General features: G+C 41.4%; 1 protein-coding gene across 4 annotated transcripts; it reads right to left on the bottom strand.

The window, feature by feature from the left end:
- Positions 1-2,913: 2,913 nt before the first annotated feature.
- Positions 2,914-22,053, bottom strand: LOC131106186 (ras-related protein Rap-1A-like). Of its 4 annotated transcripts, none has more exons than XM_058055020.2 (8): positions 21,818-21,916; positions 13,984-14,072; positions 13,131-13,199; positions 12,789-12,845; positions 11,830-11,970; positions 7,315-7,458; positions 6,413-6,545; positions 2,914-4,527 (listed from the first exon to the last, which is right to left on the bottom strand). In XM_058055020.2, the coding sequence occupies exons 2-7, from the start codon at positions 14,038-14,040 to the stop codon at positions 6,456-6,458; spliced, it is 558 nt and encodes a 185-aa protein (XP_057911003.1). In that variant the 5' UTR covers positions 14,041-14,072; positions 21,818-21,916; the 3' UTR covers positions 2,914-4,527; positions 6,413-6,455. The 4 variants fall into 4 exon arrangements, with proteins under 4 accessions (XP_057911003.1, XP_057911004.1, XP_057911002.1 ...); XM_058055021.2 differs by lacking the exon at positions 21,818-21,916 and adding an exon at positions 21,708-21,730; XM_058055019.2 differs by lacking the exon at positions 21,818-21,916 and adding an exon at positions 19,115-19,226.
- Between the last annotated feature and the right edge of the window lie 658 nt (positions 22,054-22,711).

The raw sequence follows: 22,711 nt of genomic DNA, 5'->3' as shown, positions 1-22,711 counted from the left end.
CTGCACTGCAAAAACAGGGCTGTCCAAATAAAGGATATATTTGGCGGAAATAACTACTTGAAACTAGTGAAATGATCTGTCTATGCAGCTAGTTCATTTTACTTACCACTAATGACATATTAGTGCAAAAATGAATATGCAGTATTCTGACACTGACATCTTACAAGTAGGCCAAAACGTCTTTAAGATTAAGATTAAGATTAAGAGGGAAAGTCTAGTGGTTCCAGGAATATACAGGTATATCTTAAGTCATGCTATTATAATCACAACCAGAAGGGAAATGATATATGTTTTATATTCATAGTAAAGCTGACAAAACATATTAAGTACATTATTATGTCACGAACAGATACATAATACATTCATTCATTCATTCATTTTCTACCGCTTTTCCTCACGAGTGTCGCGGGGGGGTGCTGGAGCATATCCCAGCTGTCTTCGGACATGAGGTGGGGTACACCCTGGACTGGTCGCCAGCCAATCACAGGGCACATATAGACAAACAACCATTCACACTCACATTCATACCTATGGACAATTTGGAGTCGCCAATTAACCTAGCATGTTTTTGGAATGTGGGAGGAAACCAGAGTACCCGGAGAAAACCCACGCCTGCATGGGGAGAACATGTGGGATCGAACCCCGGCCTCCTAGCTGTGAGGTCTGTGCGCTAACCACTCATCCGCCGTGCCGCCTTATATAATACATGATAGATAAAATCTTATTCAATTATAAATGATGAATTCTCCATACATGGTGTAGTATATGCAATGTATTTATTTTGTTATGCTTTTAGTGTTTATCAAGTGTTTTGCAATAACAATATATTTCCTATAGGATGATAAATACAATATGAATCAAGCCGTATAAAAGGGTGTGCCTTGTAGGTAAAATAAGCCATCCAACAGCCTCAATATACATCACAATTGTGAGGCTAGCGCCCCGGCAATAAATAAATTAGAGGCAGGAAATGGCAAGCAACGAAACCCGTGGAGGTCAAACTTGGCGTTGCCCTCTGCGAGTCCAGTCGATATTCCCTCAACGGTGTAGCCTTCTGCACACACACACACACACACATTACACACATTTGATATCCTCCTGCTCTCTTCCACACAAGCACTAATCTGTTAATTGATCTGTCAGTGGAAAGGGGAGTGTGTGTGTAAGTGATGCCATTATTGAAGAACTATACCATGTTTTATAATGCATTGAGGGACCTTGGGTGGATGAAAGCTCTGTGGAGGTTTTCTTCAAAGTGTTACTGTGTCGTTTTAAGAAATTAGCAAAATGCTCCAACAACAGTCACTGTGGGGACGTACAAAGTAGTAGCAAATAAGGAAATACATCTAAAAAAAATTACTTATTGTTACTGTTGCTTTTATTTTATTTATTTGTATTAGTTTATTATTTTAACTTATGGTTTAGACCAGGGTTCAATTCCACTCTCTGTGTGGAGTTTGCATGTTCTCCCCGTGCATGCGTGGGTTTTCTCCGGGTACTCCGGTTTCCTCCCACATTCCAAAAACATGCTAGGTTAATTGGCGACTCCAAATTGTCCATAGGTATGAATGTGAGTGTGAATGGTTGTTTGTCTATATGTGCCCTGTGATTGGCTGGCGACCAGTCCAGGGTGTACCCCGCCTCTCGCCCAAAGACAGCTGGGATAGGCTCCAGCACCCCCCGCAACCTTTGTGAGGAAAAGTGGTAGAAAATGAATGAATGAATGAACATTACTTTAGTCATGTGCTGACATCCAATCAATTCATGTTGAATGACCCTGATCTTAGACTTAAGGTGGTCTTCGCTTCCTAATTGGTGAAGACTGTTGACGGAGTCATGCAAACTTGAGTATGGCACTTTGCAAAATGAAGTAGGTGGGTGCTTTGACGTGTGTCCTGCTACCTCAAGAGTTGTCCTCCATCTCCACAGGGAACAGAAAAAGGAGGCTGTAGGATGACAGCACATGATTTCACAGCACTAACAGGATTAAAGCACCAACAAGGCTGCAGTGAAGGTGATAAGAGTGGAAAAACAAGAGCCAGGCACTGAGTCACACTTTAAAAAAAAAAAAATCATGCTGGAAGTTTTGCATCCCATAAGAAGCTTAAATGATGATGCACTAGTTCTTTTCTCCTCGCAGGGACACCAAAAACAGAGCTTTTTCACGTGGCGTCTAATGAGGGAGGCTTGTGTAACATGCACCCACTGGGAATTTGGTGAAAACTGTTTAGTATGAGGTAGTGCACCACTGCTAAATCCCAACATTAATAGTCTCCTTTACACAAAGATCTTCAAAATATTCACCTGTGCACAGAAACCTGAGAAGCTGAATATAGCAGTAATTATATGACCTTTTGTCAGAGCTCTTCACATGTGCTTTTTCCACAGAAAGTAGGGTAAGCTAAATATTGCCGTACAGTAAACGTATAGTGGATCGACCTCATTTTGACCAGTCAGTGTTCACACAGAACAGCAACCCAGAAAAAAGATTGTTTATAGCAGGGGTCTCAAACTAGTGTCCTGTGGGCCACATTTGGCCTGCGGGCCGCGTAAGTTTGATATGGATGCTGTATGGTATCATGTACCCAGAAAAAATTATGTTTGATTAATGTTCATGTTAAAGGTTAAATAACAGTTAATAGTTATCCTCCCTAACCGTGTGGAAGTGGTAAGTTTTTGGCTATTTAAGTTTAAAGGAAATAACTTGAAGGCTACCGTTTAGGTCGCCAGCTCTCTAGTTTGCGAGTTAGCATGTGTCTCAAGACCCTGCAGTTGCGCAATATGTTGTAAATAAAGAGTATAAATGTGACTATAGTCGTGTTTTGTCATGTCTACAGGGCTCTAATAATGCTTTGTTCATTTTAATCTGAAAAAAATAATTTGTCTACCCACCAACTCTATGTGGTTTCTTAAGTTTTTATTATTTGCCGTTTTATTATTATTATATTTATTTATTACTGATTGATTTTCTTTATTCTTGGTTTATTATTTTTCATCTTATTTTGTGCAGAAAAATAAAAATTAAGATATTTGAGAACAGTGGAATGTTTTATCAGAGCTTTTATTGTAGAAAATCGGAACCAAAGCACTGAGCACCAAATTTTTCTGTTTTTAATAAATGCGTTTTGGTTTTTTTTTTGGAAAACCTGATGCGGCCCAGCCTTGCCCAGACCCTAGCTCCAGTGGCCCCCAGGTAAATTGAGTTTGAGACCCGTGGTTTATAGCAAAGGTATCCTCTTTCACCTGGTTAAGAGTTCATCAAAATACAAGGGTGACCATGTTATGTAATGGATGGATGTGATGTTGTCATATAGCACCCCCTGGTGGTCACTACTATTCCGGCACCACAAGCATAAATACATCCAAGGCACTTTGGTTAAAAGTTTAATTCACAAAAATACATTGACCAATATCATGAAAATGTACTAAAATGTACTTTAATAATCCATAAACGCTGGAACATCGTTGACAGAAAAACACAAGAAGCATTATTCGAGTTGGTTTAGTATAATATATTTCAGCTTCAAGAGACATAGAAATCATTCCTTATTTGTTTCCCCCATTCTTCTATAAAAGACCCATTTTTTTCGTCCGAAGAAGCATTATTATTATGCAAAAAAAATGGCATTAGAATATATTATGTGGGAGCTATGAAATCCCAGTGACTACGTATAAAATTAAGTCACATCAGAGAGAGAGATATCAGCAGAAGAGAAGTCCATGAACAATAAGAGGTTGGAAAATAGAGAAAAGAATACAAATAATACAGATTATAGACCTTGATCTATCATCACTGACATGACAGGCATGGAGAAAATGTTTATGGCCATCCAAAAATAACAGAACCCAAAAAAAAATGATCTTACTTTTCCACTTGGTTGTCACACATCTACAATTATCAACTGATGCAAATTCTTTTCATGCTCGTTTTTGAAGAACATTTATATAACACACAACTAAATAGGTCCATGACTTCTTTCAAATACGATATATTGAAAAAAAAAAGATGGAAAAATACTGAATCACCAGTTCTAATGTTTCACTTAAATGTTCTTTTTTTTGTTAAAAGTGTCAAAAAAAAAGAAAGGGCGGGGCCGGGTTGGGGGCACTGCTGTCATTTAGCCGTGTTTAAACAGCTCATAGACATTTTTTCTTTTATTTTATATACTGTCAGAGGCCTTTTCCTGCGTTTTTATCATCATGTTTTAGTTTGGTACAGAAATGGAGTGTCCTTCATGACACACGCACACACACAATCGCGCACGCACTCACTCACAAACAGGAAGTGTCCTCAGAGGCCAGAGCTGAGGTCTTCTCTTGCCTGACTGTCTCTCTTTCTCTCACACACAAGCGTTTTATTTGTCTGTCTCTGTCGTACATCACCCCACGTCTTTGATAGGAGCAGTTCGGTCAGCTGATTCACCGTTTATGGCTGATGGATGAAGGAGGGATGGAGGGGGGGGCAGGGGTAGCTGTTGGAATGCTGGCACGTTCCAATCAGGGCAACAGTTCTTCATTACAGCATTTCTGCAAAACAGCATAGCTGGTTGAGTCCACACATTTTATTTTCCATTAGTTAACTCGAGGTATTTACAGCCTGTTCCAAAGAGAACGGCGCGCTCTGCTGGCTGCTAAACAACACTACACCCACAAAATCCCAGAGGAGCTATTAGTTACAGATGGGGTCAAACTGGCTTCTTATGGCCTGTAGGGCTATTGCGACTGGGAGAACCAGAGTGTAAAGTGGGAGAGGTGACCCGCCATGGCCGGGCAAGGTGCATTCATGTTGGATATGCTATGCTATGCCACAGTATGTCCACGGAGGTGGAGAGAACCACAGCTGCCCGCTGTGGCGAGGCAAAGCGTAATAATATGGGATATGGTATACCGCTATGTGTACACACGAAGGTAGGGGAGAACCACGGTTCATTTCTGCATGAAACCAGCTCGTACGTCAGGGTTGTAACTCCACCTACAAGCTGGAATGTGAATTTATGATCTTGGTCAAAGTGACTCATATTGAATACATTCATATTGATAATGCTATTACAACATGTAGCATGAATTGTTTTATATCAGTAACTAAGTTATTGGTAATATTTACTGCTTTACTAGTTACTGCTGCTAAGATTGCACCACATGGATCTCCATCAGACACATTTAATTTTATCACATGGTGCTTTTATAAGTGTGTGCAGCTGAACTGTACCTTTAAGTTGAGCAAAATGTTGGAAATTTCAATAAAACTCCAATTTTAAAAAAAGGCAAAAATTATTTTTTGTATCAAAAAAAGCATGAAACCGTAACAACCATTTTGAAAGGTCAGTTATGGGTGAATTTGCAGTGTGCGTGTGTGTGTGTGTGTGTACTTGTGTAAGTGATGCAATTGACGCTGGTGGGAGTGAATAAATGATGTATGGGCATTTAAAACTGCGTAGAAACGGTTTGCATGAGAACATTTTAAAAATAGCTTGTTCATGTTTAATGTGAGCAGTCAAACTAGAGGTCATGGTGCCCTGGGAATTAGGACATATGTGACACTGATGATGCAATGCGTGTGGAGGCAAGGATACACTGCTGACTCCTGCCCATATGACCGCTAACATGTAACTCTCCTGTCCAGCCACTCCACTGTAAGCCCCCCCCCTCAAGAGGTGAAGGTGTCAGTGTGTGCTGCGAGCGCTGGCACAGTTGGGACGTAATCCCATTAGTGTCGGGTCATCTGAGTTTGTCAGCATGTGAACTCTCTCATACACACGGGGGGGGGGGGGATTCGGTCCAGGGGGGGAAACAGAGCGGGGTGGTTCGGGGGTGCCCTGCTGTCTGAGCCAGGCACAATGCTACTGTCTGTCTCACTAATCCAGGGTTAATATCAAAAATTTGGGTTCCATGCTTCGCCCACTGACAGGGACAAAACGTGGAATTTCCAGGGAAATGATGACAAATGAGGATTTCCTCATAGTAGTCAACAGCGGGACTCGGCTGTACTCCCCATTGGAATCCAGGGTTTTAGTGCAGTGACTCATTCAGTCATACAGGTGCCAAAAAGCATGCCAGCATTTGACGTTTTGTAGGCTGAGTCAGGGAGATGAGCTGGTCCAGACCCATTTGTTAACTATTACAACACCAAGAAATCACAACTACTTTAAAAAAAGGAAAAAAAAGGGCGGATCGCAATTTAACCTGTGTTTTTTACTTCGGTTTCTACTGAACATGGAGATTAGCAGTACCCAATGGCTGCCTGGAGGGGGAGCCCATTCTCTGAGTCTATCCTACCCAAAACCATTGCTCCTCCAACCAAATAATGCCAAGAAGCATGTGAATGTTTCAAGCTGTAAAAATCAACATTATTATACATCCTTAATCAACCAGACTGATGGGATAAGATAAAGACAAATAAAAGGACACACACCTGGCTCAGAGCTGCTGCAAGGGCTGGAGGAAAGGGGGCATCTTTAAAGTAGCACACAGTTGGATTTCTTTTTTGCCTTTTTCTTTTCCACTGGCGTTTTCCTATTTATCTGTCTGACCAGGTCATAGAAGATCTGCAGAAGAAACATACACAGACAATTTACAACGCAGCAACTTATACTTATATCACCACTCAATAACATTCTTTTGAACACTATACAAGTGAAAGACCATTTACTATTACCAGGTAATACAGATATCCTCAACGTTTTATAATCACTACAATGACAATGTGCAATGACAATTAGTAGCGAAATTCCACCCATGCCCCTGCAAAGACGCTTGATGGCGGCCATGCTTTTCAACACAATCTTGGCCAAACTTGTTGGTCCCCAAAAGGTGGCTAAAAAGCCCTAAAAATAACCACCGGTTACACTATGCACAATGTAAATTTTCTTGTGAATGTATTATTTAAAATATATACATTTAAAAAAACTCTTTCCTATTACTCAAATTTATTTAAAACACTTTTCCATAGAATTCTAAATACTAAAATATTTGACAGCTGCAGCCACAGAATATTATCATAGCAGCAAAGAAAACGTGTTTACCTAGTGGCCAATGTAGATTACTATAAATATTATTAGTACAAATAGAATGCTTTTTCTCCTTTTGTACTTCACTTCATTTAGTCTATTTCTTTGCTGGAAAAAGCTCAATTTAGGCCAAGAATAAGTTAAATTTGCATTTGCAACCACAAAACAACAATAATGTTGATTAGTTTGTGGAAAACCTCAATTGATTGTGAGCGGGATGTTCAAACCGCGCTGTAGTGCGGGGCCGATGTACCCCCTTTTGTGACATACATGTGAAAAAATAAAATAGTGTTGTGTGTTTACTCACATCGAGGACGTTGATCTTTGACTTAGCAGAGGACTCTAAAAAGGCACAGTGGTTCCACTGTCTGGCCAGGTTCTGGCCCTGCTCCTTTCCCACCACGCGCTCATCCTCTAAGTCGCACTTGTTGCCCACCAGGATCATTGGGACCTGAGGAAACACCAACATTTAATACATACACACAAAAAAACTTAAGTGAACTTTGTGGAGGGAAAAAAAACCCAACTGACAAGGAGACGGTGAAAGATGTTGCTACTTTTGACCTTCACATACCTTTGTATATTTACAAAGTTAAATATTACTGTTAATAGTTAAAGCAGCGGGTGGCCCACTGGCATGCATATTCAGATGGTATCTTTGATACTTCAAAAAAAAAACTATTAATGCTATTACTACAATGATTGTGTTGCGCAATATACTTATCATAAATTAATAAAAAATAAATAATACAAATAAATTTATTACTATTATAAAGCCCATGTGGAGATACATCAGCAGAAGACTGAAACAGAGCGTCTCAAAGCCCAGAAACAAATAATCCATGCTAAAATGAGGTTACAACAACACAAGTGGTTGACGAGGACTTACAGTATATAACACCTATTTAGCAAAAAGTTGAACAGCTGGTCTGCTTATATCCCAGACGCCTGTATTAAACATCAAAAACAACAGAATTGTGTTTGGGAATGTCCTAAACTGCAGACATATTGGAAAAGAGGGGAACAGATCGTGTCCAAAAAAAAGAATGTCCATCAACAAGAAAAAAATTGTGTGCTTTGTTTAAATAAATCAACCTTGATTGCCTTTAGTCTTCTGCAGGCCAGGAGACACACTGCGTGCCCTATTTGGAATAAAATGGATGTACCATTAAAACATCTATGGATAAGAAATGACACACTATGTCACACTGGAAAAAGTGACATGTGTTACTCAGGGGAGGACAGAGGTCTTTGAAGATATGTAGTAACCTTTACTGGACTATACCAAGTCAGTCACCTACAACATGCCGCATTGTGTGATGTACATAGTACAAAGAGCGCCATTTTCCTTTCCACTTTCTTGTGCACTCCAAAGCATTGCAATTTTGGTAGATATACTGAGTCACTTTATTAGGCACACAAGCTAATGTGAAAATGTGGCTCGTGTCAAGCAATTGAGATGGCCGGCAACAGAGTACTGGTAAAGCTTCAATGTGACAGCCACAAGGACAATCAAATGGATCAATGTGTCCCCTCTGGGAAGGCAAACAACTCATTTGGGTTACATAATGATAGCATACATTAATGATGACCGCTTGTTTTGGTTCTTACAGAATTGTCATTCAGTGAAAAAGTGGTTACAGGAAAACGCCCACCACTTCTCCATTTGTACCCACTGTTGTGACGTTCTGGAAAAAACAGAACACTAAAAAAAGGAAGCGCTTACAACGCGAGCTCTGTCGGGGTGTCGGGATGCGTCTCATCCTGCCTGCTGTTTCCTGAGCGGCTATCTGGAGAGCTCGCCTGCCCGCAGGAAGTCATGGTGGGCCCCGCCCCGGGATAACATCGCTTTCCTTCCTGAATGTTTGCAAAAATTGCAGCTGGATTCTTATGATATGGACGCCCTGTACCATACATAGCAGTGTTGGACTGTGTGTGTGTTAATGTTTAAACATTCCCTAACAAGTGTCAATAATACATTTGTGTGGTGGGCTTTTGACAAATGAATCCCTGCCTTTACTCAGTGCATTCTGGAAAAACTGGATATTTACAGGACACGTGGGAGCATCCCAACATGTGCTAGCTTGCTTCACAGCCCCTCCTCTGCGGAGGGATTTTGCAAGAAAAGGTAAAGGAGGTGGAGGACAAAATTCACCAGGGTCCATTATCCATTTTCCCTTCTGACTGCAGGGCAGACGACAGGAAGCTGGGATGTTTGTGTTAACCCCACCACAGAGTTAGCCGCTTGATGTTTCATATCAAAACAAGTCGCTTGGACTGAACTGCCCAACGACATTTCTCCCAGGGGTTTCCTGGGAGAGTGGTGGTATGCCCAGCTAACACAAACGTTGAACCAAGCTGCGATAAACATGATAGCGAGAGGGGTAAAAGGATGGAGCGTGTGCGCGGATGGAAAAATGTTCATTGTCAGCAGGCCATTGCAAGAGACCATGGTGTGCCAACATGCTACAGACAGGTCCTATCCCGCCCATTGTTGCATTCTTTGGGAGACTGGATTGCAGGGGAACAGTTCAGAGTGACCCGAATGAATGGACAAACAATATCAGTGAGTCACACTAATTTGCCATCCCAGACGCACCAGCACTGACAGAGACGGGGGTTACAGAAAAGTGACAAGACCTCACTTTACATAATGTGGAAGGAAGCTCGGGAAGTCAGCTGGTGATGCACTGCTGACTGCTCGCTCACTTTATTGGTTGCGTCTAACAACTTCTTGTTGGCGGAATGTGGCCACGCTGTGTGCAAAGCGGAGTCATTAAAAGACTAGTAATTGGAGCGCTGTAGGAATCGAGCACGCATGTGTTCTACCAGTGAGACAATATGCTACAAACACTCCACGCATCAATGCAACCCTCATGTACGGCTCCACTAAACCTCTTTGCTAAGAAGCCCATTGAAGACTTGAAATTGAGCTTAGCCATATTATGAGCATCTACCAGCTTGCCAACTTGGCCCTTAAATGGCACGTGGAAAGCAAAAACAGCTGCAGCAGCAACAGCAACCGGCAACGTGAGCACCGGCTCTGCAAGGACCTTTAAAAGCATTCTACAAATGCGGGTGAAAAAGATAACAGTGCAAGAATATTTCTTGGTGGGACAAAGAGAAACAGATGTCAAAACTGTCATAGATTAAGAGGCTTAAATCAGGCAGATACTGGCCATGACAAAGTGGCCATTCATATAGAGCTGCAATGCTGAATTGATGATTAATCACTTATCCAATTAATCAACATTTTGGTAATCAATTATTCATTTCAATTAAAAATGAACTGTCAAATGTGATTTTTTTTTGTTAGTCATCCATGAAAGCAGACCTATAATCGTCTTTGCTTGAGGCACAACAACAGTCACACACTACAATCGACATTTTTGCCGCTTTCTGATACCTTTAAAAGCGAACCACTGCAGAGATGCCTAGAGCGGGAGTAAGAACATTCCCACGCAAAGTATGGGACATTTTCTACTTGTGCAAAGTAAAACACACATCTACACACAACACCTAGTTGTACAACAGTGAAACTACAAATAGTATGGCTGTGCCTGCCCAGTGCAGGCCATATCATCTTGCTACGTGCTTCATAGCTTGACCATCAAAGAACACACCGCCCCTCCCCCCCCATAACAGACAAGCCAATGCCAAACGCACTGCCTGCCCTTAAAGATAAAAGTTTCCAGTTCTATGGTCATCATCATCATCATCATGTTTCCTCTCAATGGGTCAAACCGTGATTTTGTACAGTTAAACTCCAAACTGTGACTTTTGATGTTCCACTCCATTTAGAAGATTTTCCAGGATAGAGGTGGTGGGGTCGGGTTCATCGAGAGCCGATCAAGCGTTTCCTCACCTTAAATCTTGTAATCAGTGCTAGCCAGAGGCCAACCATGGCTCCCTAACCACAGACTACTAATAAAAAAAAATATTTATAAAAAAATATACCACAACCTCATACCTTAGTGTGGCTTTAATGAATTCAGGCATCCATTGCACATCATGCTCAACGGTCCAATCATTCATACATGAGTGCCAGACCACAGTGAGGCCACAAGGCCTAGGCCATTGAGTGTAGCAGGGAAAGGGGAAACAGAGAAACAGAAACTGCAAGAAAAAAGAGTTGAACAGAGAGGAACTTTGCTACCACAAAGTATGGTTTCATGGAGGTAGAGGAAGGAAACGAGGGGGGGGCGAGTGACATTGGTTCCCCTGCAAGGATCTCCAAAAAAGGGCATCCTTGATCCTGCTGACATGATATTTGCAGCGCCAGAAAACCAGATTTACTCTAAAAGGGCCTCATTGCGTTGCAGACATACCCAACAGTGGGGATACCAACAATAATGAGATCAGCTGCTGATTGTCTTGGGTTAACAATTACCCATCAGAGCTTAATAAAAGACATTCAGTGTTTTAACAAGGATCAAACCAATTAGCTCTGAGGGGGGGGGGGGGCGCTCCACAAATGACACAATACAAACCCAGAGACATGCACTGCACAATGATATGCACAGTGTACAAATTGCACTGTGTGCACTCTCATTGTTTTTTTTTTATACACACAAGTGGACCGGGACACGGCCGCCATTGTGTTGAGCTAATACGAATTTGTAATTGCCCTGCATAAGATGCCGGGATTTGAGCGTTGAATGGTCTCCATAGAAACTGAACAATGTAGGCGGCTGAGAACACGGAAGCAGGAGGTGGTGGGGGGGGTGACTATAATCTATGTGCTTTCTACTCTCAGAGCCTTTCAACCGTGATGTGGAATCACAACAAAAAAAATGATCACATGCGGCGAGTGTGCTCTTACATCCTCGGTGTCCTTTACTCGTAGAATTTGTTCTCTCAGGTCCTGGAGGTCGTTAAAGGTGGACTGTGCTGTGATGGAGTAAACCAGGGCAAAGCCTTGGCCATTCTTCATGTACAAGTCCCTCATCGCCGTGAACTGCTCCTATACGGAAAACATGAGGAAGAACACGCCATGAGTCCAGTCATATTTCCACTGTGGAACATTGCTTGTCAAGTAGTCACAGGATGTCACTGGGTCCATGCAGCTGATACAGTCAAACATGCTGTGCAGAGGAATTGATGAGCGTCATGTTTCTCCTGTGGGAACTCATTGCTATATGCAGCGTGGGTGGATTATCAACACTCATCGGTTCGTTTGGTAAGCATGTATGAAAACGCAAGATTCCAGCAGCGTCCAGCGGCTCTTGATTTGTTCCAAACCTCGTCAGATTATGAAGGAGAGCTGGACGGCTCACAATCTTCCGGCTGTGAGATTTTACTTAAGTACAAGTGGTGCTTGGAGATAAAATGCTAACCAGTTAGCACACCAGCATTTGACTACCACGGAGGATGGACAGACTTAAAAAGGAGAAGGCCAAGCTGTGATTATTTCTCGTCTGGGATTTAGAAAAAAAAAAAAAGAATACTTGAATACTTCAATACTTGAAAATGCGAAACTGTTTTCAGCAGAAAGCATAGCTGGAATCACTGGATGTTTACCAAAGCTAATAAAACAATCACAGTGAAAGTGAATGGCTGGCTAGGATCGATATGTGGGAAATTGTGTCAAGTCATGAATACATCCCTGCTCATTAAACATTTAGAGAAGTCTCTTCAACAAGTTTTAGCCTGCAGCCTTAGAAACAAACTGTTTATATAGGCTATGTAAACAAGTTCTTCAGATTCACTCATTTTCAGATTGATTGTTTACTACAATCCTGTGTTATTAGCAGAAATATAAATGGCGTGGAGTCTACTTACTGTGCCGGCTGTGTCAAGAATTTCAAGCATACATTGCTGCCCGTCTACCTCCACTTGCTGTAAGGGGAAAAAGGACAGATGGCTTATCAAACATGCATATGCACAGCCAGTAAATGCAGGATTCATTATAGTTTACAATCTGCATATAATAAAAGAGAGGCTCCGTCAGAGGTTAAAAGTTCCTGCAATTGTAGCATTGGAATAGAGGGAAAGAAAAGACAAGAAGCTGGAGGATGAAGGGCGTGACAGCGCACTGGAGACGATGAGAGCAAAACAACATGATGTGAACCTACAGAGCAGCTGCTAGCAATCAGAACGCCGCTCCCTTCCCCTCACACTCACCTTTCTGTACGAGTCTTCTATTGTTGGGTCATATTTTTCCACAAAGATTCCCTGTACAAACTGAACTGTCTGTAAGAGAAAACACAGAGCAGAAAGAATTACGCATGATTCCGTCATAATTGTAGTTATGGCCTTAACAATTTAATGATTACCGTATTATCTCAAATAGTTTCCCCTACTCAAAACAGACACCGCGTCTCACTTAAAGCAGTGCTTCTCGATTATTTTCCACCAGGTACTCCGGTTTCCTCCCACATTCCAAAAACATGTTAGGCTAATTGGCGACTCCAATGATTGTCTATGGCGACCAGTCCAGGGTGTACCCCGCCTCTCGCCCAAACTCAGCTGAGATAGGTTCCAGCATACCATTTGCCCTACTAAGAATAAGTGGCATAAAAAATAGATGGGTGGATTGCGTAATATATTTGTATCGCAAACCATTTAACACAAAGTCAACCTTCCCAATGGCTCAGCGTTCTCTCCCATCATATCACTGCACGCTGCCAACTGGCCCTTTCCATCACTTGTTTCACGGTGTCACGCCCCCAACACCTGCTAAAAAACACCCACTACACCAACCCATGGACCACTGCTTTAAGGGATGAGAGAACACCTGGTTGAAGTTAGCCGCACAGAACACTAAGAAAATGTCTGCGGCTAGGTCTCCTGAAATGAAAAGACCTTGTGGTGACAAAAGAAACACTTTGCAGTCTGTTCTTCATTTAGACCCATTAAAGCAAAAAATAATAATAAATCAGGATATATTTGGTAGTGGGATTCAAAAATAACCATAAATAATAAAATATGTATAGTTTGAGACAAGCAAAGGGGCGATTTAGCGAGAAAAACTTACCAGAGCGGACTTGCCCACACCACCAGAGCCTAACACCACTAGCTTGTATTCACGCATGGCGGGATCACTTCAGCAGACAGCCAAACAGTCTGCAATGCACACATGGGAAGAGAAAACATTGGAATGAAGATACACAAATGCATTTTATAAATAAAAAAAAAACAAACACACCCCCAGTAAGTAAGGAATTAAAGAATTTTCCAGCGCACTTCCTGAGATTTTCCACTCCAGAAAGGATGAATTCTAGTCATTCCTGGAGGTTATGGACCCAAGGCAACACAACAATGGAGGGAACACCCATAAGTGGAGCTCCTTTAGCGAGGAGGAGGCGAAGAATACATGACCTCTGTCTAACACAAGCCAGCTGTGGTGTGCAGGCGTGTGCGCTGGTGGTGGGAGAGGGGGGGGATGATTCATGGATCCTCCTTATATTCCTCGGAATGACACAATCAGCTGGCTTTCATGCACCAGGGCACACCCTGCAGACATTTTGGGTCAATTGCCTCTTTTTAGATCTGTGTTGTCTATTTTCTTAACAAATGATAAAAAACAGCTGCTGGTAGGGCAAATGTGAACTGTAATGAGGAAGAAATTGTGTAATCAATGGACTATGGCTTTAAGGGCTTGCAATCCCTGGCGCATAATGTGGTGCTAAGTCAGTTGGGTTAGCCAAGTGGGTCATTCGAATTGGGCTGCAGAGACCAAAAGTGGGTGAAGTGGGATTTTTTAATTCTGTGTTGACTTTGTAATGTATTTAATTATTATATGTAAAAAGAAACACCCCGAATGGTAAGTGTGCAGCGATTAAGCCTAACCACGCTCAATCATGGCCTCATCTTGTCTCCATAACAGCAGGGAAAGGAACTAACATGAGTGGCTGCAATTCACAATTAAAAAGGAGAGAAGAGGAGGACACAGAAAAATATTGCACCCTCAGGATCTAAGTATGCAGTGTGCATAAGCAGTGATTCCCATACATTCATTAATATGTGGTGGACTGCCATGAATATATTTGGACCACCACAGATACTACCTTAGGGACCGATTTCTGCGTTAATGGAATTGCATACAGAAACACGGAATTGGCCAACAAAAACGTAGCCGCTAGTGCAGAAGTGTGTGCCACTCAGGCTGTATGAGTTGTGTTTTGGAAAATGTAAGAGTATTTTAGGATGCCCACCGACATTGTTGCCAAGTTGTGTGTGAAATATATACAGCCACTGCAGCAAGAGACAACCATCTAGCTAGCTAACTTAGTAATAGTAAAAATATATATTCAATACACAACAGACTTCAGGCACGCATTCAGTCTAAGGGTGTACAAAAAAGCTTACAAAGCTACGTCATCTTTAACCAAAGCACGGCAATTATTTTCTGAAAATTTTGTAGCAATGAAACGTTAGAAAAGTTAGCAAAGCTCCATCTCAAAACAAAACAAGAGTGTCATAATTCTTCCATATGTAGTTGGGATTGCATGAGTGACTACATCTTCCTTCATCACAAACAAAGGCATTACAGTTGCAGTGTATGCAGTGGCTGACATGCCATTAAAAGTTTGCCAGTTTGTTACCAATAAACAAATGCGCTTTATAATTTAAGACAAGTATTTCAGTATATGGCTTAAGGTTTGTAGCTTTTTATACAAGACAAATTTACATTTTTAAATTTGATATCATATCGTGATGCATCTCAAAAATATTCTAATGTATGCAATGGTCCAAGGTCCTATCAAATAGTAATATTTGACTATTTATACAAAAGTACAAATTGCTGTACTATCTCACACAAACCTGAACTAAATTTGATGCTTCTTTTGGAGTAATAAAAATACGTTGGACATGAATTGTACAATGTATTATATTTCAAAATAACAATGAATTCCGATCAGGTTTTATGCTGCCGATACCGATCACATGAATTATTTTACTGTACATTTTTCAATTTATTTATATTGGCCAACGTCACTACAATAACAATCAATAGACACTTGAAAAAGTTAGAATGTACCCAATGGACATAGTAGCCACTTCCTAGTGGGAGAAAAACAAGCTCAAAACTAACCGTATTGCAAACCATAATACAAAATGTCACTATGGTAAAACGTCACATTTGGAGTCCAAACAAGAGAAGCTAGGTGGATAATTCTTGCTAGCTAGCTAACTAACAGCTAAGCAAACTACCATCAAGAATGTGGCAAGAAAAGTTGAAAACCAATAGGTTTGCCAAGAAAGTGATCAAAAACACTAGCATCGATTGGCGTAGCCTATGTCAAGCTGTCAGGCAGAAAGCGTGTGTTGATCCTCGCTGCAATACGGGATAGATTGCATTCTGTGTCAGCTCAATGGAGGTGTTTGCTACACTACGTCACGCAACACATGCACATTCATGTCATGTCATGACATGACATGACATCAGGGGGTTACATTTGGAGTCCATGGACCGGATGTTAGGTGGATAACTGTAGCTAGCTAGAAAGCTGCCATCAGAGAAGCCATAAGAATCTAAACAGATCAAGATGCTACAAAAGTGGAATGAAAATTAGACTTGAGAGGAAAGACCTCACACACGCTGCCATCAATAGTCTTAGCCAGTGACAAGCTGTCATCAATTGGCGGAACATTTTATAGACGATTTTTCATTGTCATGGTAATAAGAGACAGTGCATCAATAAGGAATGTGCATTTTCATTTGTAAGGTGTGGATTTTATTTAAAGACGTTGTTTTATCACTTACATGCAGCGGAAACCCTGCCCCAAAACTTTCTGCTTTCAAAGTAGGGGATATTGTGCTCCTAGCAAAAAAAAAGTTAGTCTCGAGCTCTGCACTCTGATTGGAGTCAATTTTAAGTCAGTTCTGTGGGAAATATAATATACGGTAGTGCACTAATTAAAACAGCCAAACAGCAAAGCTTGATGCAGTTGACCGGCACAACTGGCACTGGCACTGGTCCCTGGCACAAAATAAAGACATGCTAAAAATGTTTGCCTTAAAAAATACTAGTTAAAAATAAAGTATTTTTGAGTTGCTGACATTTAAAAAAATTCCTCTTAAACCAGGCACTCATATTCATATTTTCCCCCAGCAAACACTTTTATCTTCCATTCATCCTACTAGACATACATGTCTAATTGATGACGAGGGTGCAGCATCTCACCATGAAGTCTGTGCAATGAAAACAAAAGCCTCGCTTCATAATCAACCATGTTGCAAAGCATCAAAAGCAAATGTGAGCTACTGTGTGAAGCAGATGACTCCTCCTACACTGTTTTTTTTTTCTACAGCACACTTCATCTAAATACTCAGAGTGGTGCACAAAGACCATAGCAGCCGACTTCAATGGCGAGCGGTGACCATGTGGTCACGGTGTGAATAATTCATATTCACGAATCTCCACCAGCGCAAGGAAAGTTGCCCTTGCGATAAACACAGCGAAGTGATTGTTAAGTAGAGAAAACTGATAAGTGCCTGCCGTATGTCTTGTGTCTTGACGCCCTGTGCAGATAAGGCAGGTCTGATCCTCGAAAAAAAAAATGTCTGCACACTTTTTGAACATGTTACAAAACACAAACTAAAATCTCCAAAACAACTTGACAATCTAAAGCGTGGGAGCAGCTCTGGTGTGCTCATGTTGTCAAGGTGGCAAACCATGCTGCCAAGACGCAAATACCAGCCGCCAACACAAAGGCCTCTTGTGAGCAACACTTACAAGTCACATAATTAGGGATACCTGCACTAATGACATCTAGTAATAGTAGGCCTGTCACAATAATGGATTTATCGATTTATGAAACAGCCCTCGATAAATTGACAAATGTATGCACGTCTGCGCCATCTCTTGTATGACGGCTGTATGACAAGGATTCACTCTGCATGTGTCTGTGTGCATTGGCTCTATATGAAATGAACACAGAAGAGTGAGCATCCATCCATCCATTTTCCATTACCTTATCCCCAATTAGCGTCGCGGGGGTATGCTGGAGCCTATGCCAGCTGACATCAGGTGAGATGCGGGGTACACCCTGGGCTGGGAGAGTGAGCATCTTCTCAGCTATTAAGCCTCTCTGTGCCAGTAGCAGGGCTACAGGAGTGCTAGCAGCTAGGAAGTAAACGCGAATATGAATGAAGAACCGAAGGTTCTCCCCGACCTCCATGGACACACAGAAGCATAGAGTGTCCGACATTAATGCACCTTTCGTAGCGAGTGCGCACTGCTTCTGGCTTCAGCAACAGTTTTGCACATATTTCACGTTCATGTTCACAAAAACAGTCCCATTTGATAGGCCGTTGACAGATGAAAATATTTTTATCTTGCTGGGAATCACCAACTCTAACCACTTCTGCCAGAGCTTGTCTGGAAGAAAGATTTCCTGAACTCCATGGGTATCAGCTGTAAACAGAGTGAAGCAGAGCTGTGGGGAGGGCAGTCCTTGAGCGTAACAGACCTACAGCGCATGCCTATGTAAGGAACCCTGCCTCAAAGTGACATCACAGGGAGCCGGTGTTCTTTCTGAACTCTGAAACCGAGCGTTCAGAGCCATCCCAAACTTCTTTCAGGGCTCACTTCCAAATGAGCAAACCTCATTATCAGAAACTTTGGCATCGTTTAACGTGAGAATACAATATTCAAACAGCATTTATAGGTCAGAAAGTGGAAGAAGATTAATAGGTCCCCTTTAAGGAAAACACTACATTCATTAATGACCTGTAAGGAGCGATCACATCACAGTTATTCTAAGACTCTGCTACGTTGCTACTACCTCTTCCAATAATGGCAACAGAGCGGAAGCGTACTGCACCTGGGTGTGGATCAGTGCGCTCACACTTGGCCAAACGAACTGGACTTTAGGTGTAAAGTGGACCCAGGCACTGTATGATTGACGTAGTGCGCGTACGCCCCAATATTGACGCTATTCACATTTAACACACACAATATAAAGGCCATTTAAGGATATCTTCCTGAACCGACAAGAGCTCTCCCGTTTCCACTCCCCTATGAACAACACGCTGACACACCGTCATTCCCAACAAAACGAAGGCTGCTCTCTGGTAGTAAAAAAAAAAAAAGGACCGCAAATAAGGAGTGAGAGGAAGGCATGGCAGCAAACACACGTTCCATGGTGACATCACTCACCCTGCAGCGCCAAAAGGTATGTATCCATGTAGGGCCAAGAGCTGCAAGTGTGACGAGCAACACATTTTCACAAACATACCACACCACTGAAGTACGCAAGTGCCACATTCAGGATTTCCCGGTCTGGCGAGGCTAATCTGACATAAGTGAAACTGTCATAGCGGCTGACTCAGCAGGACAGGATTATGATTGACAGCTGCTGCCCCCGCTTCTTCTGGGTGGGGGGTGGGGGGGGGGATACACATCCGTTAGTTAAGCAGCTCTTGTGTCATCTTATTACTCGCACATGACATTTACTGACAACCACATCCACTTCAGGGAGATAAATTGTACTGGTGAATCATTGATAAGATGCTACTTACTTAATATCACCACACCACACACAAGACAACACAAACTGTGCAGGAAGCCACATATAAAGTCATATTTAATAGAAATGACTCCATAGCGTGTACCCTGCGTCTCGCCTGAAGACAGCTGGGGTAGGCTCCAGCACACCTGCGACCCTTGTGAGGATAAGCGTTAGAAAATGAATGAATTAACTTAATTATAGTCTTGGTTACATTTGCAGAGGGGAACTTGACCCCCGAAAGCTCATTAATTGCATCCCAACAGAGTATGCAATATTTATACGCATGCATCCAACAAATTTTGTCTCAACTTCTTGTTTCAACAATATTATAGTATACCCTGAGGCAATGTAATAAAAAGTTAATTTGTATACACTTTTGTGTATAGATGTACTTCACTGTCACACAACAATTATTGTCTAAACAGAAGGTAACACAAGTGAGTACAAAGATTATGGTGGTTTGGAGCTGTATGAGTGCTGTCAGCAATGGGCCTGCTGCAATTCATGTAGGGCAAACATGAATTCCAAAATGTAATATCACACAGTGAAACACAGCATGATCTCCTCCCTTGGGAAAGTAGCCCAAACACACCTCCAAGATGACAAGTGCCCTTCTGTGGAAGATGATAAGGTGATGGAGTGGCCAAGGCTGTCTCCTCCAGACCTGAGCCCAATTGAGGAAGGAAGGACTAAATATTCACTGTGAGGTGTTCTCACTCATGTTGCCCAGCTATTGACAAAATGATGACACATTGTCAGGGGATAGTGAATCAGCTATACAAGCTGTACACTGACTTCTGTAAAGTGTATTAAAGGAAGGCGAGAAGCAATGCTTGTCAAAATGTGGGAGGGTTTACTCACTTTTGGGAGAAAGTGCTTTCTATGTTTTATATTCACAGTGGTTAACTTTTTTTACGGATTTCACTATGTTGAAAAGTGAGGAATTTTTGCAACTGCAACTTAATTTATACACATTGCTGATCAAGCATACCGCACATGACCTTTTTGATTGTGCATTTTACTATTTCTTTAGCTTTTTAGGCGCTTTTATGTGTCTGCGGTATTAGTTTGAATGTATGACGACTACTGCCTGTATGTGTTTAACTTTACTCTCTAACTTAACTCTAACACTTATATGGCAGTTACGAATGCTACCACCATTTTCATTATAATAATAATACATTTTATTTGTATAGCGCTTTTCAAAATACTCAGACACTTTACAGAAGAATGGAGTTATTGTTATGAGTTATATGTTATGTTATTGTTATGTTCCTTTTATTTCCTAAAAGGAACATCCAGGGCCAGATTTCACTGTAATACATAGTAAAGCGTGTTTCACGTGTCAAATAGGAAGTCTACCATGCCTTAAAAGCTAAAGTTCTAAACTTTACGATTACTTAAATACATCAGCAGAATGCATTATATCATGTCAGCAATAGGCGCCTTGACCTGTAATCACATCCCCTTTCCACAGCGACACCGGTGCTTCATGCTGACCTCTTAAAATAGCCTCTAAAAAGTCCAGTCTGTGTTCCAGTAGAAGACTTTGTAGGGGAAATGCTTGTTTCAACTCTGCACATCATAGAAATAACGACACTAAAGTAGACGCTACTTCTTCCTTTTAGGTTGCACCATGCCTGACCATACCCCCCACCCCCAGAATCCGCCGAATGAAAGCCTATCAGCTCTTATAGCGTGTGAAAGTGTCTAATTTGCTCACCATTGGAACATATTGTTTGTTACCGCGGGTCATGCTAAACCCCTGCAAATCTGTAGGCGCGGCTGTAGCACAAGTGAGCAAAGCAGTCGCACGTCGACGTGCCAATTGCAATAACATTAAGGTAATTCATGGCCAAATGATAAACAAACCCGCCACCAGATGCGGTAGAATAAATCTTTAATCCGGGTAAATGAGATAAGCAGCGTGGACGGCGTGGCTTCAACAGGGGCGACAACACCGCTAAGTCCCGTTACAAAGCTCGTTAGCTAACTAGCTAGCTTTAACGGGCCACTACAAGCTAAGAGGCTAGTTAGCATGTTAGCCAGCTAGCAAGCTAACGAGCACATTCCTTACCTCAAAAGCAACATAGTGTGGTGGAAATCGCAACAACAAAGCACCAAATATCCCATTTTCTATTAGCGCTTTGACGGTCTTATAAAATAATGAATCCGCGATTAGGTGTATTTGCTGAAAGACAAGCTAGCATAGCTAAGCTAGCAGCGCTAAGATAGCGTTACCTGCCCTTCCGCCTGGCCTTCCCTAAAATGGGAGTGCACACTTCCGAGCTACTTGCGGCGGACCTTTAATGTCGTTTTATCCGCCAAAACGGGCCGCAATGCGAACTCACCACGGTGTTCACAGGCCACGGAAGAAAGCCCGAGGAGACGGTGTGGACAAAGACTTGATGTCTCGTTTGTTATTTTTTGGTGCGAAGTAAAAGTTTGCGCTCACCGTTTGTCGCTCGCTGTCTTCTGGGCGCTCCGCAAAGTGTCAGCTTGCTTGCGTGCGTGAGTGCTGCGCAGCCCACGTCACTCACGTTACTCATGCACTTCTGCTTTTTCTTATCAGGAAAAGCAACAATTTTCATGAACACAGCACATTTTAACATAGAAACAATCGCCATTAAAGAGAGGACATTCTCCCCTTAAAAATAAACAAAGTCCAACCCTTCACAAGTCCAACGAAATAAATACAGATTTTAGAGAAGCCGCCTCCTAGCTAAAAATGGAGTAAATGTTGCTGTTGTAGCAAAGTACAACAATATGTAGCAAACCAGTAAGCTTACGTTTAATGTATTTATTTATATTATATATTTTATATTATTTTTTATGTCGATAGTAGTATTCATTTATTAAAATGATTTATTTACATACCTTACCGTTTCTTATATTTCTTATGTATATCAATTATATCATATATAGTATTTTATCATTTTATCATTTTGATGTTATCATGATTGCCATTCAGACTGTATTACTGTATTAATATTTATTGAAATGCGTCACAGTAGAAGTTTTGTTATATTTGAATTGTAGTTTCAAAAATTAAAATTACTTTTAATTACATTTTTAAAAATTATTTTAACAATGTATTGTATATGTATTTTTTTACTTTTTATTTATATTTTGAAATTATGTGCAGCAGTTTTATATATATATATATTTCAATTTTTATTATACTATTTTCATGCTTCTTGTGATTTGTATAATTTTACAATTCATTTTTTTAATTTAAATTTTTA

This window comes from Doryrhamphus excisus, linkage group LG18 (assembly GCF_037039965.1).
Source record: "Doryrhamphus excisus strain RoL-2023G ecotype Guam linkage group LG18, RoL_Dexc_Guam_v1.1, whole genome shotgun sequence".
NCBI lineage: Eukaryota > Metazoa > Chordata > Actinopteri > Syngnathiformes > Syngnathidae > Doryrhamphus > Doryrhamphus excisus.
This window is presented reverse-complemented; position numbering and strand designations above follow the sequence as displayed.